The sequence below is a fragment of the Eumetopias jubatus genome, unplaced genomic scaffold, assembly GCF_037043125.1.
Source record: "Eumetopias jubatus isolate StellerSeaLion01/CBP00866 unplaced genomic scaffold, mEumJub1_p1.0 scaffold_15, whole genome shotgun sequence".
In the NCBI taxonomy this organism is placed as follows: Eukaryota; Metazoa; Chordata; class Mammalia; order Carnivora; family Otariidae; genus Eumetopias; species Eumetopias jubatus.
Window position 1 is genome coordinate 82,592,156 of NW_028274821.1, and position 16,824 is coordinate 82,608,979.

The 16,824-nt window shown below is 42.1% G+C and overlaps 1 protein-coding gene across 6 annotated transcripts in view; it reads left to right on the plus strand.

Annotated features, from left to right (window-relative positions):
- The window catches only part of MRRF (mitochondrial ribosome recycling factor), a 51,622-nt gene that overhangs the window by 12,417 nt on the left and 22,381 nt on the right, over positions 1 to 16,824 (plus strand). For 5 of the 6 annotated variants that reach the window (XM_028107699.2, XM_028107698.1, XM_028107700.1 and 2 more), the window contains 3 exons: positions 189 to 344; positions 3,416 to 3,534; positions 9,351 to 9,442. In XM_028107699.2, the coding sequence (XP_027963500.2) occupies positions 189 to 344; positions 3,416 to 3,534; positions 9,351 to 9,442 (367 nt within the window). The remainder of the gene's footprint in view (positions 1 to 188; positions 345 to 3,415; positions 3,535 to 9,350; positions 9,443 to 16,824) is intronic. The other variant, XM_028107702.1, reaches the window with a different exon arrangement.

A 16,824-nucleotide genomic window follows, 5' to 3' on the forward strand; every position in this document is an offset into this window, starting at 1 on the left:
AGAAAGTGATTAGCACAGTGCTGGGTACCTAGTGGACAGTCAGTGTAGGCTCTCTTTTAGGGCACTAATAATGTATAATTCTTTAGCACTTGGCATTTTTCTCTGCACTTAGTGGCACTTCTTCACTAGTTGTTTATTGTCTCTGTGTATGCTGCTGTTCTTTTATTCACTGATTGTTGACTTCCTAGCCAAAGGGAAAGGACAAATCCAAACCAGAGTGAATCTTAATGCTGCCTTGGTTGAGGATATAATCAGCTTGGAAGAGGTGGATGAAGAAATGAAGTCTGTGATGGAAGTACTCAAAGATAATTTCAATAAGACTATCAATATAAGGACCTCACCAGGTTAGTGGCTGAACCAATGTTTTGGAGAGGGGCATAGTGGAAAGATCATGGCTTTGGCAGAGCTGGGTTTCAGTCCCGGTTTTATTACTTTCTAACTGGTGACCATGGGCAGTTACTTTACTTTTCTGGTCCTCAGTTTCCTTGTCTAAATTCCCACTTCATAGCTTTGGGGTAAGTATTAAAATATATGAGGTAACATACGGAATGGTTGGAGCGCAGTGCCTGCTCATCGTTAATACTACTTTATTCATCCATTTAGCAAATATTTGTCTACGATGAACTAAGTATTGTGCTGGTACATAGTGGTGAACAAAAAATAGGCATGGTCTTTGCTGTCATGGAATTGCATTCTCAAAAAATGGGGGTTTTATTAAGATTATACTATATAAGCACTTCTAGGTATATAATCTCACAGTAACCGACATCTTTGTCTGATTTTCGCAGTTTGTCCTATTTGGCCATTCTTATCCCTTACTGGGAACCAAGTGGCTGCAAACCTATCCGTCTGAGGCATTTCTGTACCCCTGAGCTTGACCAGGAAGATTCCGTTTGGGTTAATAACTTCCTGAAAGTGGCTTTTCTAAGTGGGAAATGTCAGAACTGTCTAGGAGAACTGTTTGCAGATGTGATGGAAGAAGTGAGTTGTCAGCTAATGGTGCAGGCAGGCAGGAAAAATCCAATTGCTGTTAAATTGGCCTTTTGGAAATTGTCATCATCCTAGAGTCAAGCCTGGGACCCCCTCTGAAGGTATCTATGGGAGCTTGGGCTGCTCCTACTCACATCTTGGTTGGGATCGTTCCTAAGGAAACTAGAAAATGTTTTGTGAGCTTGTTCTTAAGAAAACCAAGTGAAAAATATACAGCTCCATTTATAAACACCAGCAGAAACATACTGAGTTCAGGGAGACGAGATCCTATGTGAAATCAGAAGACCATTCCGTCATTTGTCAACCTTTGGACTGGGGCATTTCTGCCTTTGCTGACAGTAGAGCGTGCCATTCAATCTCTCCCAACTGTTTATTTTAAACTTGCTTATTATTTTAGGTATGAAACTGATAAAGTGCTTTGTCTCCCCTGTGCTTTCTGGCCTGTTAACATTCTGCAGCCGAAACCAGAGAGCAGTTTGAGAGGAGCTCAGGGAGAAATGTGATACTTAAAATTAGCCAGCAAGCTCTACTCTTGTTGAACTTAAAAAGATGATGGGCCTGGAAAGAGGTTGGGAGTGTAATTTGTTAAATGTTAACCTCTGAGAAAATGAGGGGCAGGAATGAGGCTGAGGGAGATTCTCGCTGGGGACAGATTGAGGGAAAAGGATTTGATGCATTATGTTGCTATGGATTTAGGGAATGGGAAACGCCACAATTGCATACTGAAAAGCCCATGTTGCAACTTCTGTGGCACAGGATCTTATGGCAAATCAGGAAGGCTGAGTCAAGATCCATTTTCAAAAGGCCTCCCGTTGGTATTTCCTCTTTGCCTCTTTCTCTTCAAGGTTATGTTTGTGTAACGTTCTCCATAGAACTTGGGGCCATGAAGAGACTGGGTGAAACTGAACTCAGCCAGTCTTTTCTGTGCCAGATTCTTCCGTATCCTCTTTCATTACTATCTGAGCCAGCAGGCACTTTTCCTTTCACACCTCCGTCCGTCTACCAGCAATTTCTATCTCCAAGGTAGTTGGTTGCTTTTGGTAGTTGTCTAGATACAGATTTATCCACATGTTTGTTCTTGCCTTCTTCCATTCATTTGCCCATCTACACACTCATGTATTCATCAAAACATTATTGAGCACTTAATGCTGTGCTGATGAATAGGTGCTGTAGATAGAGAAAAGGCATTGTTCCCACTTTCCAAGAGCCTCAAGCCTAATGTGAAGGGATAGACAAGTAAACCAACATGGACAAAACCATATAGCAAAGCAGAGTGGTGAAGACCATGCCTTTAGAGTTAGCCAAACTAGACTCCATTATTAAGAGCTGTTGTGACCTTGAGCAAGTTACTGTTTGGTCCTCAGTTTTCTCATCTCAAAAAATAGTGGTACTATTTCTTAGTGTTACTGTGATAATGAAAGCAACCAAATTATAGAAAGCATTCAGCACAATGTCTCGCTCATAGGAAATGTTCAGCAAATACTGATTATTATAGAAGAGTGCATATGGTCCTTGGGAGCTCATAAGGGGGTTTGTAATCCGGCCCAGAAGGTCAGTTAAGATTTCTGAGATTGGATACTGTTATAGCTGAGTGTTAAAGAATGAGCCCGAGTTACCTGAACAGAGAAGGACATTCTCAATAGAAAGAAAAATATATATATTCAGAGTCCTGAGGCAAGAAAAAGACTGTATTAGAGAAATTGGAAGTAGGTTGGTTTGGTTAAAACTTAGGAAAAAGTCAAGAAATAATTTAACATTTATTGGGCACTTGTATATGCCAGGACACAGTTACAAGTGCTTTCCAGAAACCCTTTCATTGAATCCTCATTAACAACACTATGAGAGAAGTACAATTTTTATGCCCCATTTAGAGTTCAGGAAACAGGTGCCGAAAGGTTGAGGGGATCTGCCCAGGGTCAAATAATCAGGAGATGGAAGAGTTGGTATTTGAACCCACATCATTGGTCTTCAGAATCATGGAGACTTTTACCATTATACATCCTGGACTCTTCCAGATTGAAGCCCGTGGTATCAGCAACTTCCTTTCTTGTGATGACATTGAAACTGGTTGAATACTTCAAATCGGATCTTTGGGCCATAAAAGTACTGCATTATTCTAGCAGCAGTTTGCTGGGACAACACCCAATTTGTCTGAAAGGACTCCTCCCCACCTTTCTCTTTGTGTCTCAGAATGAGCCATTTATGGTTGGCCACCCTCGTGGATGGTAAGGAAGTCCTCATTCTGTCAACATTTGTGAGCCCTTTCCATCATGTGACACTGCTGCTCCTACAAAAGCCCCTTGAACGGTCTTGCCACGTTGATAAGGGATCCCCGAATATTCGCTGAATCTGAATTAGGTAGGGACTTAGATGTGGGGTTGTTAAAGTCCTTCTGAATTCTAACACCCTGTGACTTTTCTTCTAGGATCCCTTGATCATATCACTGTGGTAACTGCTGATGGGAAGCTTGCTTTAAACCAGATTGGCCAGATCTCTATGAAGTCGCCACAGCTGATTTTGGTGAATATGGCCAGCTTCCCAGAGGTGAGGTGGCTTTGCCAAAAAGGATTCTTCTTCATGGTCTCTTTTGGAATGGAGGAGGCTGGGTCAAGTCAGGAGGAAGTATTCCCTCCAGCTTGAGATGAAACAAGAGAGAAGGCACAATAAAGGGAACTTCAGGATTTAAGGAAATGCTCTCTTCCTGTTTCTAAATTCCTTTTCTGTTAAACTCAAACACTAAAAGTCCAGGCAAGTAATTTGAATACTGAAACAGGCTCCATCTAAGAAAAACAATAGTGGCGATGCAGTGATTGGCACTTAGCCAGATGGAAGGGGCTGGAGTAAGCAGGAGAACCTGTGCCCTGTCTGAAGGGAGTAGCCTCTGCCCATCTCCTGCTGATCATTGCCAGGCAGAAATGTAGACCTGGTCATCAGTGTTATCAGATATTAAGGTTTTTATTTCTAGATGAAGCCAGTAACTCAAATTTTTATATAAGACCTTTGTTAAATGTTGATAACTGATTCACTTTTTTTTTTTTTTTTAAAGACTATGAGACAGAACATGTTCATGGGCCAGATTTGGCCTATGGGCCTCCAGTTTGTGATCTTTGCATTACCATTTGGAGCAGACCTTCTGGAATTCATATTCCTTTCAAACTGGACTGGTCATTGTAGAATTGCACAGAGCACAGAGCTTCCAAGATGTAAAATGGGTTGCCTTAGATCATTGCAACCTTGAGGCTATGATTTTAGTTTGGTTGAGGAAATAAATGGGCTTTTACTTGTTGGTCCAGTAGGAACTGACCTGGATTGGGAGTCCTGGAGAACCTGGAACCTGGTCCCACCTCTCCTTCCAGCTGACTGTTTGACCTCCATTTTCTAATCTGTTACTATGAGATGAAGGAATCTGAGGTCCCTTCCTGTTTCGATGGTCTCTTTCAGTAGTTCTATTCCAGAGACCAAAGTAGAACCTGTTGGATTTGACAAACTGGATTAGAGGTATGAGTAAGGGAAAGTCCTTGCTTTGAACAAACTGTTTCAAATCAGAGGGCTATTGTAGCTGATGTTCGAGGCACACTTGCGGGGCGGGGGACTTGTTACCCCTCCCCCATTCCATTTTCCATACTGAAGCCAGAGTGAACGTTCAAAAACATATATTAGATTATGTCATTCCCATGCTTTAAATTTATCAGGGGCTTCGTAGTCTTTTAAGAAAAAAATTATTGTGACCTAGAAGGATTTGCATTATGATGTGGCCCCTGCCTGTCTCTAATCTCTCTAGTCTCATGCCACTGTCGTCCCTGTACACCTCTCTAGGCACATTGGCCTTTCAGTTCCTCAAACACACCACACCCTTTGTATTCTCAGGGCCTTTGCATATGCTCTTCCCTTTGCTTAGGACACTCTTGTGTGGCTAATTGTTACTCATATTTTGGATCACAGCTTAAATGGCACTTTCTCAGGGAAACCTTCCCTAATGTGCTTAATCTAAATTATTCGTCCACACTAACCTCTTTTACATAGCTCAGTTCTTTTTCTTCACTGCACTCATCATTAACAGTTAGGCATTTATTTACATCTTTATTTTCCATCTCACTTCCACTAGATTGTAAGCTTGGAATGTAGGAATCGTATCTAACATTGTGTCCAACACCTATCGCAGTGCCTGGCACATGGAAGCACTCAGTCACTTTTCCTCAGGTGCATGAATACTGGTCATTAGATTGATGGAAAGAGGCCACTCTTTCTTGGTGTTACTGAGAAGCAGAGAAATGGACGAAAAGAGAATTGTCAACTCTTTCCCTTTCTGGCTCCCTCTGAATGGCCGAGGCCTTCTGCCTTGTTCATCTGATCCCATGGGCACCGCGGGCCAATTTGGGGAATAGCCTCCTAATTACACAGCTTGAAGACCTCATCAGGCAGATTGCTTTTCAGAGCCAGCCACTTCTGTTATTAAATAGCAAATGGCATTCACAGAAGAAGCACCTGATTGGCCACCAGAGCATCTTATGAGGCAGGAGGAAGTATTAACAGCTTAATTTTTTCTTAGGAAGTTGGAATACATCTTCATTTTTCAACCAAAGCATCTTTCCCATTTCTCTTAAGTTGAAATGCTGTGAGTTTTGAAAAAAGCCCAAAACCTTCATAATCATCTCAGTAGAGAGGTTTTTTACAAGGAGAGAGTGAGGAAGTGTGAGTTACATTGTCTTTTGAATTCCTTTATCTCATCTGGTGTATATATTAAACAAATAGTTCTAACTAAACATTTCCTTCCTCCAGTTTAGAAACTCCATAGAGTACCCAGGTTCATAGCTTCAAAATGCTGAGCTAATCCCCTCTGTGTTTATGTAATTCCTTTCTGTTTCACATGCGGTTGGCTTTCTTTCCAGACCTGAGCATTTCTGTGTCGTGCTGTAGTGACATGATGCAGATTTACATGCATAATCTTTTCAAATGTATTGAGGACAGAAAACTGTGTTGCATTTGTTTAACATGTGTCCTGCTTGATAAATGATACACACAGTTGCTGCCTTCCATAAACTTGCCTGCAGCTAGAGTTAATGATGGGAAAGGAAAGAAGGGAGTCAAAACCACAGCTTGATTTGAACAAGGCAAATGAAAAAAAAAAATCTACAGGCTCCACTTCTGCTCTTGTGGAAGGAAGAAAGCTAATGTGTATTGAGTGTCTACTATGTTGCCAGGCATTACTTTCTCCTGTTCAGTGATCCACGTAGGTCCTTGCTCAGATGAAGCATTATTTATTCCATTTTATAGATGAGGCTCAGAGAAGTTAAATATTTTCCCCAGGTTCACACTGTAAGGATAGAGTCAAGATTTGAACATGGGTCTGTTTGACACTAAAGCCTGTGTTCCTTTCACCATTCCTACAGTAATTCAGCAAATATTTATTGAGTTTCTGCGAGTTATTAGGCTCTATTTGAGGTGTTGAGAATTCACTGATTAAGACAGCCAGAGTTCCTGCCTTCATAGACCTTGCACGTGAGGGACTCATTGGGATATAAAGAGAATGGAAGGCCGGTAATTAAAATGGCCCTAGCAAAGTTGACTCGGACCCACATTGTCAAAGTTCTTGTTCACCTGTCTACAAAACTTTTATCATTTTTCATCCTTTAACCCAGATTAGCTTAGGAACAGCAATAGCAGACATTGCTAATTGATCTCAGCACTCTTTCTTGCCTGACCCTAGATGGGGTCGATGAGCTTTCTCCACACAGTACCCTAAGCAGCTACAACCAGTTGGTCAGTATTGCTGTTTGAGAAAAGCCCGTTTGCCCTGATGTACTGGTCAGCATCCCTTCAGTAAGGGGGTACAGGCTGAGATGGAAGTGCAGTAGAAATAAGTGCCTTTTTGTCTGAGCCATGAGTAGTTCAGAAGTCATGTTGGAAAAATAACTGTGATTCCCTGAGTTTCTGTTACCTACCATATCAAATGAAAATTTACATATTTAGAATATTTTAGAAGAACTACCTCTTTTAATAGGTTTTTTGCAAATGAAACCTCTCTTGATTCATACTTTTTCTGCATATGAAAGGACACAACAAGTAAAGTATAATACAAAGTTTTAGGGGGGTTATATACATGAAGTAAAAGTAAGGAGTTGAGTTTTTCTAACAGATCTAAGCCAGTTCATTATCTACGTATTCAACATACCTTTACTGAGCACTTACCATGTACCTGGCACTGTAATTATACTGGGAAGACATACATATTGAGGCATAGTTCCTGCCCAGCTTGGAAGCAGAGGTGGGCGTTCCCATGCCTATGGGGGAAGGTTGTATGGGAAGACTGGGGACCAGACGGCCAAAGGCAGTTGGTGGTGGTGGGATGTGACAGCTGAGTTCTCGGTCATTCAGGGAGAAGCTTCAGAAGAGGGGGATTCGGAGACTTGAGATCAGGTCACTTCAAAGTAGAGATTCTCCCTTTATTGCTAACTTTAGAAATGGAAGAAAATTTCATTTCTTTATCCAGCTCTTTTATTTACCTTGACCATTCCCTTTATACACCAGACCAATTCCAAATTGTTTTTGGCTACTTTATTTATTTATTTATTTTTAAGATTTTATTTTTAAGTAATCTCTGCACCCAATGTGGGGCTCTAATTTACAACTCCCAAGATAAGAGTCTCATGCTCCACCGACTGAGCCAGCCAGGCACCCCTATTTTTGGCTATTAAAAAAAAAATCAAATTCCCCATATCTCAATTACTGAATACAGTGAGCTAATAGATCTGGAAGAAAATTCACAGTAATGTCATTGGTTGGAGAGTTGAGGTGCCTGGAGTCTCCTCCTAACTCGGCCAGTAACCGGAAGTATGTGGGCAAGGTCTTCGCTCCCTTGTTCTTGGCTCTCAGGGAAGACTGCATATGTGTGGAGGGTCCCTGTATACATACGGAAGAAACTGTACTTGATTATGTCAGAGATCCCTTCCAGCTCCAGTAGTCTGTGGTTAGAGGTACCATTTTAAGGATTTACTATTTTAAGCAGTGGTCACGCTGTTGTATTCTGTGTACAGCCGCCCAAAGGGATGATTCATCTGCATGTGGACTTCCGGTTTGTCTTTTTGACCTTATGGTAACACCTTAAGTCCCTGTAGAATTAAGGTCATGTTAAGATGAAACGGATGAGCTTTTTAGGCACTCTCAAAAATCAAAACAAAACCTAGAAAAGTAAAATAGGTGTGCAGTCATGAAACCACAGAATCTAGGGAGGAACTCAAGGTCAAGAATTGGCCCTGTGAATCCAAGTGAAGTAGATTGGCTTTGGTCAAACGTGAAATTCTTTGAAAATGTCAGAGGACTTTTTTCATGAATTCCACATTGTGATGCCAGTGAAAGTAACTTTCTTCCGCACTGCTTTATTTTATCCTTTAGGATTTCATAGCAGGTGTAGTTATACTGTTGCTTGAGGTGAGGTAACCCACACCTTGGGAATTCAATGTGACGTTGTGCCACCTAGCCCAGTAGAGAGCAAGACTGTATCGGAGAAGAACCTGAAGGATGTCAGTCAGGACAACAGTGCATCAGCTGAGTGATGACATCAACTCAGCCTTGTTTGGAGGATTTGTGCATTCTTACCTTTATATAATAAGTTTCTATGATAAGTCCCCTTGCTTGGGTGTCACTGTGTGCCAGGCACAGAGCCAGTGCATTGTTCATGTTATCTCGTTTAATCCTCTGTGAGGTCTAGGTGCCTTGTGGTCTCAGATTACAACATGGTGACTCAGAGAGGTCAGGATTGTTGCCCCGGGTCACATGGTTAGTGGAGCTAGGATTTGGACTGAGCTCTTTCTGACCTTAAAGCCCATACTGCCTTTCCTAGAGCATATACCAGCAGAGACTCATTGCTCAGTCCAAAACGTGAGTGTGGTTGGTGTGAATGTAGATGCGAATGAGTTAAATTTATTTACTCATTCCAAATCGGCACTGGTATATTTTGAGTGTAAGATGTCAACTGGAATTTTTAATGTATAAAATCTTTCATCTGTCTTTACACCAATCTTTGCACAGACCAGCCCCCCTCCCTTGAGGATTTATTGTGGTTTTGATCTGTGTTGCCTCAAACCATTGAAATCTTTTCAAAGAAGCAGAGCTGTTTTCTTTTTCTTTTTTCCTTTTCTTTGCTTTTCTTCCTTCCCGCAGTACACTGGTACCAGGAGTGGACGTAGTTTGCTATTCAGCTTGATCAAAGCACTCTGCACCAATGTAACTTCCTGATCGTACTGGTAACAGAACTAAATGTTTCCATGTTCTGCCAAGATGGGTTGCCAGTTATCGACAGAGGGCTTGCATCTGGTAATAATTATTTTCTAATTCTGTTTACCTTTTGATCTGGTTTTCAGTGTACAGCTGCAGCTGTCGAGGCTATAAGAGAAAGTGGGATGAATCTGAACCCAGAAGTGGAAGGGGCACTGATTCGGGTACCCATTCCCAGGTAAGTTCGGTTAAAATTCACATAGTTTGGTGGAATAGGGTGGTTGTCCTTGGAAGGAAACCAACACATCAAGATACTGTTAGGCTGGTAGCACACCTTACCTGTACTCTCATTCTGGCAAACTCCAACATCTTTTGAGATCCAGTTTATTGATTCAGAAATACTTATTGAGTGCCTACTATGTACTAGGGGCTGGAGATGCAGCAGTAAACCTGCGAAGTCCTTGTCTGTGCGTGTGTTCTGGTTGGGAAGGTAGGACACATAAATAGCAGAGTGGTTCCAGATAATGAAATGCTGTGAGGAAAGAAAAGGTGCTGGGACCCAATAGAGCAACTTGATGAGGGTGATGGTGGAGGGACAACTTCAGCCTGGGAAGACTCTTTAAGGAGGTAAGATTTTTGCTGAGCTGAATGGTGAGGAAGAGCCAGCCTCAGGGAAGAGCTTTTCAGGCAGAGTGAACAGCCAGCACAAAGGCCCCAAATCAGAATAGACCTCAATGCTTGTCATCTCCAACCCATGCTCCTTGAAGAGTTTTTTTTTTACATTAGTCCTTGTTTCTTGAAAAATTTAGGCATTAGAACAGAATATTGTTAATTATATAAATAGAACTTGGAGTTTTGAGTGAATAAAAATGTATGTTTATTTTGAAATTAAAAAAGAAAAGAAATAACAAGACCTTGGCATGTTTGAGAACGCGAAAGCCAGTGTTTCTAAAACTCAGGGAGGGCAGCAGAGAGATTGGTAGGAGAGGCTTTTCAGGCTGTGGTAAGGAGTGTGGGCTTTACTCTAATTGAAATGGGAAACCACCGGAAGAGTTTAAGCAGAGCGATCTGATCAGATGTTGACTTTTTTGGGGGTCTCTCTGGCAATGGACTAATAAATGGAACATGGGGGGACAGGGTAGACATAAGGATAGTCAGGAGTCAACCGTGATGGCCCAGGTGAGTTAGGAATCTTCGAAGATTCCAAACCTGTGAAGATTCCAGAGCAGGCAGATGTTTCTCCTTCTGTCATCTTGTCGCTTAATTATCTTTAAGTCCCTCTTCTACACAGTGCCTCACGGATAGCAGATCCCAAATCAACATTGAATTAATTAATTTAGTCATTCAACAGATATTTATTAAGCACTGAGTACATGCCAGGCACTTTCCTGGTGGCTGAGCTATAGCAGTAAACAAAATAAACAACAACAAGCTGCTGTCCTCCTGGGGTTACCTTCTGGTTGAGTAGGCACAGTAAACAGAAAGACAAATACATGATGTAGTGTTGTGTGATGGTAAGAACTATGAAAAAGAATAAGAGGGTAAGGGGCTAGGGAATCGGGAGGTTTTATTGTAGATAGGAAGGTTCAGAAAGGAAGTGACTTTTTTTCTTTAAGGACTTACTTATTTTAGAGAGCGAGAGAGAGAGCACACCTGGGGGCGGGGGCAGAGGGAGAAGGAGAGAGAGAGAATCTCAGGCAGACTCCATGCTGAGCATGGAGCCTGAAGCCTGAAGTGGGGCTTGATCTCATGACCCTGAGATCATGACCTGAGCTGAGATGAAGAGTCAGGCACTTAGCTGACTGACCCAGCCTGGCGCCCCAAAACGAGGTGACATTTGAGCAGAGACCTAAGTGAAATCAATGAGTGAAGCCTCTAAGTAATTAGAGGGGAAATAGGGTCTTTTTATGCTACACATCATCCTGTATTTTTTATATATATTACCTCACTTCTCATAGAATCCCTGTTTATTGCAGCTATGGAAATTTAGGCTCAGAGAGGTGAGATCACTCAGCTTATGTGAAAGCTGGGACCTAAGCCCAGGTTTCATTGATTCTAAAGCCTCATGATGTACCCATGCTAGCAACAAGAATCAGTCCCAACACTTAAGAGTCCACTAAACTTTTTTCCTGCCTTATGGCCAGAAAATGGCTGTCTTATTCCATTGTGTTCTCGGTATTCTATAAGTCGGAATTAACACTGTGCTTTGAAATCTGTGAATTTGGAGCGATGTAACCTAGTGTTTAAGAACCAAGTAGACCTGAATTCAAGTCCAGTACCTGTTTGCTTGGTTAGTTCATTAATTTGCTCAGCAAATTTTTACAAATGGATCATGTGTCAGGCTCTGGGCTAGGGGCTGGGGATATATGAACCTGATGTTTGTCTTCATGGAGGTCACAGGCTGTGGCCAGGCCCGGCCCCTTCTTTATAATCTACAGCTTATCTGTGGCATTTACTATTACCTACAGTTTACAGATGAAAACATTAAAATTCAAAGAAATTAAGGGACTTGCCCAAGATCACATGGCCAGTAAGTTGCAGTCAGGATTCGAATCCTCAGTTTTTCTGTTCCTAGAGTACATGCTCTTAATCCTGCACTGTCTTTATAAATGGGTAATTCTGGAAAGTGCTAAGTGTGTTCATGGACATCAGATGTAAGACTTGCAACTGAAATGGGTAGTAGTCAGCAGATTTGTTTTTTAGTTCTTGTTGTTTGTGAAATCTTGGAAAAACCACTTAACCTCCTTGAGCCTCAGTTTCCTTGTATACCAGATGAAGAGATTATTCTGTGGCCTGCCGCGTCCCTCTGGAACTTTAAAATTCTGTGGATGCTATGAATTTATGCTGCTAAATGCTCATTGCTGACTTCGATTCTTCTGAGAGTGGCCCGGTTGTGTATCATATTATTCTTTCAAAGATCCAGTTGACATAATGTGCACCTTTGCAGCCCTACAGAGTTAATGATTGCCCTTGTGCATTGTATGTAAGTTTGAAGGATCAGTGAGTTTTACTTAAATTTCCAAAGACTTGGGGATCTGTTACATTGTATTTTACATTATTTTATGTTGGTTAATGGGAGTAATCTAAGAGAAAGTTGACGGACCGAAACCGTCTGCTCCTGCAAACCTCATTTTTTATATACTTACTTCCCTTTGACAAGGTGGTAAGGTCATGAGGCCCCTTACTGAATTATACATTTGGTAGTTTTCCAGATAAAAAATGAATGATCTGTTCTTCATTATGGAGGCAGTGTCATATGAGAGGATAAAGGTTGATTTAGACATAAAGAGGACGAAGGTTTTTATTTGGTTTTGGCAGTGACTTCCATATGACCGTGGGCACGTCACCCTAGCAGCCTGCTGCCTTCTAGTTCCTTACTTGTAAAATAAGTGAAATAATACATAATGATAGGTAGAGATTTGGTGGGATTAGTAGAGAAAATAGATTAAGTCGTATGATCTCCTTAGAGGAAAGAAACTATATAAATATAAGATACCGATGTTATTTCAGTAAACTTAGTTTTGTAGATAACATAATTGTAGTTTAGGAGAAAGGAAGAAATGAAGAAGGGAACTAATATGTTGAGTGCCGACTATGTCACAGAACCTGGTTGGTGCTTGACCTACATGGGGACAGTGTCATGGTTAAATTTCTGCCTTGGTACCACAGAAGCGTGCAGTTGGGTTCATCGTGTCCTACTTTTAGCTGGGTGACAGTGGCAGCTGTCCCCACCTCTCTGAGACCCAGGGAGGTCATCTTTAAAATACTCACAGGACCTGCCTTCTGTGGTTTTGGGGAGATTTCAGTGAGATAGTGTACACAAAGATGTTGATGTTTAGCCAGTACCCAGTGAATGCTAGCAAATGTCCCTCCATTCCCTTTCATAAATAGGCAGGAGCACCATTCCCTGTTAAGGACGAGGAAGCTGAGATCCAGAGGAGGGCTGTTGGTTCCGGGTCACATAGCTGGTAATTGGCAAAGCTGTGAAGAGGAAAATAATACGCCAAAGCTTCTGTTAGGAGGTTGGGAGGTATGAGGGAACCCGAAGCTTACGTATATTCCGAGCATCGGATTCTGATTATAAAATTTCAAAGTTTAGTGCTAGGAAAATTTGCCTTTCCTGATCGATCTTGATTCTTCCTCTGCCTAATGATCAGTCTGCAAGTTTTCTGGCCTTAACTCTGGCTGCCCAGAGCTAAGTTTTATTTGCAGTTGGCAGCAGATCATGGCTAGGACCTCGTCCTTATTATACTCCTCTGATTCTTAGGTTCTTATTTAAATGAGTCAGTGGAGTATGTGGCTCTTGCTAGAATCTGCCTCTGATCCTTTTGGGAAAGAGGGGGAAGATAAATCCTAAGTTGACAACAGGTCAGACTTGGAGCCGTCTTTCACCGCCTCTGGGAATGCAGCCCCAACTGGCTGTGCACAGGTTCTTCTCGTGGCTGTCCTTGTACAGTGACACTGAGCCTCAGAGGCTGGCTTCTGTCTGTACCCACGGGCAGTGTGTACAGCCTTTGTTTTCTCCTCTGGCCAGTGTTCTTTCATTTAGAGAAGTCAGCCTACTGGATAGATTCTTTGATCATTCCTGTTAATGTTTCAAATTCAGTGAAATTGTTCCTTCTACTTTTTCTTTCCTATTTATGTAATCACATTTGGGGTACTCTTTATTAATCACCTGCTCTGCAGGTGTAGTGCCTGAGGGTGCTGTGCTGAATGCCTTATAGTTTCTCCCCGAATTCTCACAACACTCCGATGAGGTCAGGAGACTGTTCCTATGCCTGTTTGACGGGTGAAGTGTCTGAAGCTCACGGAAGTAAACACCCATTGTCATAAAGCTGTAAGTGGCAGAGGCAGGATTAGAACTCACATCTTTTTTTACTGCCTTTTTCCCTGATCTGGTTTCCTGATGGCAGGTCTCTCTGGAATATTACTCTTTCACTGCACTGAGTGAAGTGATTGGGGAACCTGAAAAGTTTTGAGCAGGAGATCCTTTTCATCAGGCCAGATTTCCGCCCTGACCCCATTCACATCTTTATTATGCCCCCAAACAAGCACACACACCCACATTCCATTGCTCATCAGTTTATCAAATTTCAGTGAGAAAACCACACAAAGTAGAGTGAGGCTGCTTGTTGGAGAGTGCTGACCTCATGTCTGCCTTTAGAGAAACCTGTAAGGAATCATGAATTCACTGAAGAAATAAAAGTACGTGTGATTGACTCACTCCCTGCTGAGGTTGCGTTCTTCCTTGATTGTCCCCTTCTGTCATTATTTTTCATCAGTGTCCGCATTGATTTTATTTTAAGTAGAATTAAAGAAAAAATTAAAATATCTCCATCTTGTTCTCCATGGGGAACCACTCTTAGCACCTTGATTTCCTAGACTTTTTTCTATGCAGATTCAAACACGTGTCTCCATCTCCTCCATTTTTCTGGTAATGATAAGGGATTAAATTACATACACTGTTCTGCACTTGTTTTTTAACTTAACAATGTGTCATTACTCTCTGATGAGAATTCCTCCGCACTCTTTTTAAAGGATACGTAGCAGTTGCATTTTACACACAGCATTAACTAGTTCGCAGTTGTTGAATGAGTTGGTTGTTGAAAGTTTTTCTCTTTTACTAACAGTGTCATTAAGGCTCTTCAAAGTTTGCTTCCGGTTCTACTGGGAGTAGGAAGTGGTAGGGCGGGGGGACTGTAATTGGGAAACAAGGGAACAGGGGGAGCCTTAGTATAGCTGTTGCTGCTTGATTGTCTCAGTGCTCGTTTTCAACAGTGGGCTGCATATTGCTGAGCTTCTTAGCGACGTGGACATTTCAGAGCCAAACAGCCATCTGCAGTGCACCCAGGTGACCCTCCAGGGCTGCCCACTGCTTTCCTCAGTCTATTGATTTAAATGTTAAATTCATCCCAAAACACCCTCATAGAAACTTCCAGAATAATGTTTGACCAAATATCTGGGCACCCTGTGGCCTAGTTAAATTGACACATAAAATTCGCCATCGTAGTTTTATAGACCATTATAAGGATTTTGGCTTTTGTTTGGAATAAAATGCGAAGTCACCGGAGGGTTTTGAGCTAGGGAGTGACATGATCTGAGTTAGGTTTTTGAAAGGCTCATACTGGTTGCTCTTTTGAGAATTCTGTAGGAAGGCAAGGGTGAAAGCAGGGTCTAGTTAAGGAGCTATTGTAGTAACCCAGGCATGATGATGGCCTAGATAGCTTAGTAATGGTGGAGTTGGTAAGAAGTGGTTGAATTCTGGATACTTTTTATAGAAAAAGCTGCCTGGATTTGCTGGCAGGTTGGTTGTGAATTTAGAAAAAGAGGACTCAGAGATGCCTCCAAGGTTTTTGGTCTGAGCACCTGGAAGGATGGAAGTGCTACTCACTGACAGGGCAGATTGTGGGAGGGCCAGTTGGGGGTAAGCGAAGGACAGGTTTTGTATGTGTTTATTTTGAGATACTGTGAGATCTAAGTGGAAAGGTCAAGTAGGCTGTTTGATCTATAAGTTTAGAGTTCAGAGGACAGGTGTGGGCCAGAGAAATCTGGGAGACGTGAACCTATAGAGGAGGCTGTGAAATTAGGTGAGATTATTTTATGGAGTAATGTAGATCATGAAGAGAAGGGGTTTGGTGGATATAGCCCTGATGGTCCACTTCAAGATTTATGGGTCAGGGAGGTGAGGAGGAGCCAGCAAAGGAGACTGAGACTAAGTGGCCAGAGAACCCGGAAGACATGGGTCCGGGAAACTGAGCAAAGCGTTTTAAAGAGGAGGGAGTCATTGGCCATGCTGAACATGGCCAGTGAGTCCAGGGAGAGAAGGTGTGAGAATGATCACTGGTTTTAGTGACCTGATTTATCCACCACTTAATCTCTAGGTATAAAGGAAAGCACAAGGGCTTTGGGGTTCAAATCCCTGTTCTGTCACTCTGTGTATGTCAGCTTGGGTCCTATGAAAAGCAGATGCCAGGACAGAATCAGATGTGTAAGAGGTTTATGGGAGGAAATGCCCGTGAAAGAGACAGAGTACGGGTCTGCCACCAGTGAAGAAAGGAATAGAGGGGGATTGGGTGGGAGGAGACCCCCTGCAGTGCACCTCTGAAAAATTCACCCAGGCTGAAGGGGCGTTCCTGAGCAGATTGCCCTTTAAAGGAGCCCTCTGTCAGGTATGGCCAGTGCCTAGCAGTCTGGGGAATGTGCCCACTGCTTAATTGTTAGAAGCCTCAGCTTCCTTATCTGTAAAGTGGGAATCATTTCTATGGTTGTGAGGAGTAATGGGATATCATATGTGGTACTCTTAGTGTGGGGCTTGGCATGTCATAGGTACCTAATCAATTTTAATTCCTTTGTCTTATAGTATTTGGCACTATCTAATTCTCCTGATAAAAGAGTTCTTGGAAACATTATTTTTCTGATTATTTGGAAGTGAGACCAATGATACATTACTTCTGTTTAGTGATTACACTTTTGGTCCTTAACTCTCCCCCTCTTCCTCACCAACTCCCTCCCCCCAACCTCATGTTCATTTTTTTCTATCTTTTCCCCCATTTTTAGGGGTGGGAGGAGTTGAGTCCTGATGTTGTAATTATTTTGGAATTTCAGTTGCTCAGGAATACT